The sequence below is a fragment of the Sminthopsis crassicaudata genome, chromosome 2, assembly GCF_048593235.1.
Source record: "Sminthopsis crassicaudata isolate SCR6 chromosome 2, ASM4859323v1, whole genome shotgun sequence".
In the NCBI taxonomy this organism is placed as follows: domain Eukaryota; kingdom Metazoa; phylum Chordata; class Mammalia; order Dasyuromorphia; family Dasyuridae; genus Sminthopsis; species Sminthopsis crassicaudata.
In genome coordinates, this window is record NC_133618.1 from 180,300,861 (window position 1) to 180,305,751 (window position 4,891).

Genomic DNA, 4,891 nt, shown 5'->3' on the forward strand with positions numbered 1-4,891 from the left:
GGAGACCTTCCTCTTTTACTTTTTTGATATCTACTAAAACTCTTTGATTCTTCCTGATTATGTATTATATCTACAGTATAATTTAAAACTGGTATAATGAAATGGAAATATCATTGATTTAAGAAATTATAAGTTCTCATCACTGCCACTAGGCAAATCATTTCCTCTCTCTGGGTCTACTTTCCCCTTCTGTATAATCAGAATATTGAACTATATGTTTTCTAAGGTCTCTTCCTACTTTTTTTCCTATAAATTTTGGAATAATCTCAGTAATAAGTACTTCCCCTTTCCTGTCATAGCTCTGCACTTTAAAATAGAAAGACCATTAAACCCTTGAGCTGATCTGGGCTCCTAGAAGGAATAGGGGAGTTCCTTTTAACATACCTCTGAAGGACAACTTGAAAAATCAAATAACGGCTGCCGCTGGGACTGCGGGGATGATGCTGAGAAAGGTGATAAGGCTGATCTCCAAGAGCCATAAGTTGAACCCAGGACACTTTCTGCACGTGAGCATCAGGGCATCACAAAGCATTGCTGTCGGTCTAGATGCCCAGGTTCCGGGTGATAAATCCAGAGCCATTTCTAGAACTCAAGAAAGTGACCCGGCCAAGCATGGGGAGCAGCATCTGTCTCAGCACTACAACATTCCTCCGGAAGAAGTGAAGACTATTTTCCCACGTGGATTTCCCCCTCGTTTTGGAATGCAGGTGAAGACTTTCAATGAAGCCTGCCTGATGGTGCGGGAGCCAGCTCTAGAACTCCTGCACTACTTGAAAAATACAAACTTTGCCAATCCTGCTATCCGATATGTCCTCTATGGAGAAAAGGGCACAGGAAAAACTCTTACTCTTTGCCATGCAGTGCATTTCTGTGCAAAACAAGACTGGCTGATAATGCATGTTCCAGATGCTCACTCTTGGGTGAAAAATTGTCCAGATCTTCTGCAGTCTACCTATAACAAAGAACGTTATGATCAACCTGTGAAAGCTTCAACCTGGCTAAAGAATTTCAAAATCTCAAATGAGCAGTTTCTAAACCAGATCAAAATCTAACAAAAATATATCTGGAACAAAAGGGACAGCATAGAGGAGGGCAGACCCCTTGGAGAAGTAGTTGAGCAGGGCTTAAGTAGAGTCAAAAATGCCAGTGATGCTGTTGGGATTGTGATGAAAGAGCTGAAGAGACAAAGTTCTTCTAGTTCCTTCTGCCTTCTGGTGGCAGTGGATGGTGTCAATGCTCTCTGGGGGAGGACCACACTGAAAAAAGAAGACAAAAGCCTGGTTGCCGCAGAGGAGCTGACACTTGTTCATAACATGAAGAAAATGGTGACCAATGATTGGCAAGGAGGAGCTATCTTGGTGAGTCTGAGCCAGACTGGCTCTCTCTTTAAACCCAGAGCTGCCTATTTGCCTCAAGACTTATTAGGAAAGGAAGGTTTTGACGACCTAGACCCCTTTGTTCCCATCCAAGTTTACAATTATACCCCCAAAGAGTTTGAAAGTTGTATTCAGTATTATTTGGAAAACAGATGGCTTCAGCACGAGAAAGCACACACAGAAGAAGGAAAACAGGAGCTGCTTTTCCTTAGTAACTCGAATCCCTGGCAGCTTGAACGGCTCTGTGCTTATCTTTAAATCACACCCATCTCCATCAGGCCTGGTGCTTGGTAGGCGTCAGTGTAAAGCAGAAGGAAAGTCTTCCTCTAGAGGCAGCCAGCTCCAGGTCCCAGAGCTCGGAGCCTACATCTGGCGTCTAGATGGCCAGACTTCCTTTGAAAATGTCTACAGTGGCTGAAGATTCCATCCCTGGTCTCGTCGTCAGGTCAGAATGTGGACATTGAACATTGTTCTCCAAAGCAGGATGTCATTGGGTTTATAATATGACAAATACTAAGCCTTAGTCTTCTGTTGACTTTGTATTGGTGTCTTGTCTACATGTCCTCAGTAAAGAGAATTGCTGGATTATTGTGCCTTCTGTATACAGTACAGTTCAGGAGATGGAGATAACATTCACTCCTCGTCAGCCCACCCCATACACACACACATAAATTCTGCCTTTTTATTAAAAAAAAAGAAAGAAAGAAATCAAATAACAACTGGCAGTATGAAAAGAATAGTATAAAATCAGAAACTCAGATGATTATGGGAATCTTTGGACACTGTGACAAGCTACTGTGATATTGGATTCTACTCCTAAACTAATGTTATCTCTGAGTATAATTATAGAATCACACACCATCTGAGATGGAAAGGATCTTAGAGGTCATCTAATCCAACTCACTTCTTAAAGATCTTCAATCAAAGGCAGATGATCACTATGTAGTATGATATAGTGAGTGAATATTCTTTTCAAGTATGGGTTTGCCTAGATGGCTACTGAAGTACCTTCCAACTCTTAAATTTTCCACTTCTGTTTAACTCAGGAAAAAAGTGATCTTTCCAAAATCATACAGAAGGGTATTAGCAGAACCAAAGTTTGACACATGCTCTTTGACTTTAAATCAAACCATCCTCCCTGCCCTCTTACTATAGCACTTTTACTTCACTATGAGGCTCAGTGGGATTCAGCAGTGATACAAAAAATGTAATTATACTTTTGCTTTCTGTAAAGGGAAGTTGCATAACAGAAATGGCAGTAGAAGGAGGACTCCAATAAATAATGATAAGAAAATTTGGATGATGCTCTGAAGGACTTTTTATTTTTGAAAAAAAGTCAGAGAAAACTGGGAAGGGGAAATTTAGGAAAATATTAAAAAGGTTAAACAAAAAAACAAGGAGGGCTTATTTTGAAGAATAGTTCAATCAAAAGAAGAAAATTACTCTCTATACTCCAGAAATTTGGAGCTAATTAAATGGTCCTTACATATATGGAAGGGAAATATTCATTATGAAAACCAAGAAGAATAAGTGATCTGAGGAGTTAGAGAAGAATCTTGACATATGATCCAGCTTTGGAATTGAAAAAGACCTTAGAGATCAGTTAATCCATTTCTATTCATCAAATTGATGAGGAAACAAACTGATCATTCTATTCATCAAACTGATGAAGAAATAAAAGTATAGTGACTTGTTCAAAGTCATACAAGTAGAAGAATTTGATTTTCTGGATGCAAATCTAGGATTCTTTCACTGAATCATATTGATGCAAACCTTGCATATGTCATGGCTTATGAGACTGGCAGAATGTCCCACAGAAGAGGAAGGAGGAAAGGCCCATTGAATGTATAGAACTATGAAACAAATTAAAGTCTCTTTATAAACAAGCTGCTTATTCTGAATTAATAATGCTGTGGACTCATGAATTTTCAGATTGGGATTCATCAATTAAAGATCAAGAAGAAAGAGAACTAATTGTGAAGATCTACTTAGTAAAACTGAATCAGCTATTTTTCAACTTGATAACTATAGAATAATCTACTGCCTTACAAAGGTGTATGCATTCCATATAACAAAGATCTTCTTAAAACTTGTCAAATAGATAACTATTACCAACTATGTGCCTCACATTGGGATATGAACACAGATTTTTTGATTGAAAATCTATGGTTCTTTCCATTAACTTTCTCAGACAGAATAGATATCTGAAGATAAAAACAAAAACAATTCATACAGGGGTAAATTTGGAGTTATTTAAGGAGAAAGATATTCAACAAATTGCAAACTAGCTTCAACTTTAAAAAATATTTACAGAAAATATAAATGAAGAAAAGTAATAATTATTTTATTAATCATTAAGTATTCATTAGGCAACAATTATGTTCCAGTGAAAAGCAAAACAGTCCTGTTTTGCTTAATCCTTAGATTTTAACTGGAGAGAAAGCTTAAACCAATAGAAGTATATGAAGCACATATATAAAACAAGTATTAAGTAAAATTATTGGGAGTCAAATTAGTGAGAGAAGTTTAGAACCAAGAAAGCCTCATAAAGAATATTTCTCCTGAGATGAATCTTGAAATAAACCAGAGATCTGAAGAGGTGGAGGTCAGAAGGAAATGCATTCTAGGTGTGAGGAATATCCCTGAAAAGATGTCAAGATGGAAGATAGGATGTTGTGGATAAAGCCTAGAAAGGAAGCAGTTTTTTTCTTCTTGGCAAGATAAGGGAGGAGAATAGAAAAAATAGGATATGATCAGATTATGAAAAGCTGAGATGATTTCATGCCAACTTAGATTTATTTTCCTTTTTAATTTTCTTCACAAGTATACTAAAATGAGAATGGAAATGTTAAAGACATAGTTTACTTAGATTTTTAACAAAATATTTGAAAAATCTCATTTTTCTTATGGAAGGAATTGAATAAACCAGTAATATTCATATTCATATAACTATATTTGCAATTGTTTAAATGGCTAGACTTAAAGGGAAAGGTCACATAGTATATTTGATAGGGCCTTAGAGTTGTAGTTTGAATGTAGTATAAAGCAACATCTCTGACTTCTTGAGGAGTTGAGTTCAAATGTAGCTTTAGACAGTTATCTCTTATTATCTGTGTGACAATTTCAATTGCCTCAAAAAAGGAATCTTGCCTTATATATTGACAAACTGTATGAAGTCCCTGGATATAAAATGAGATGACTAGAGAAGATGGTTTCTAGATTGGCTTCCAGTTTTATGAGATGACTAGAGAAGATGGTTTCTAGAATGGCTTCCGGTTTTAAATTTATAATTCTATGAAAGGATATTTAATAATTGTTTGATGAAGAATGTGGCAGATATCCACAGTGGTATGTCTCTGAATTCTATACTTAGGTCTATGCTGTTTAACATTTTTATTAATGATTTGCAAAGTACATAATTGTTATCCATACACAATGTATAGGTGAGGTAAAGCTAGGAGTGGTAACTAACACAGTGGATGATAGAGACAGATTCCAAAAAGAATTTGACAGAC

At 36.6% G+C, this 4,891-nt stretch overlaps 1 protein-coding gene across 1 annotated transcript; it reads left to right on the forward strand.

The window, feature by feature from the left end:
- Positions 1–421: 421 nt before the first annotated feature.
- On the forward strand, positions 422–1,959 carry DAP3 (death associated protein 3). The gene is given in 1 exon segment (XM_074287956.1): positions 422–1,959. A coding segment is annotated over 1 exon segment (1,197 nt). The 5' UTR covers positions 422–437; the 3' UTR covers positions 1,635–1,959.
- The last annotated feature ends 2,932 nt before the right edge of the window (positions 1,960–4,891 follow it).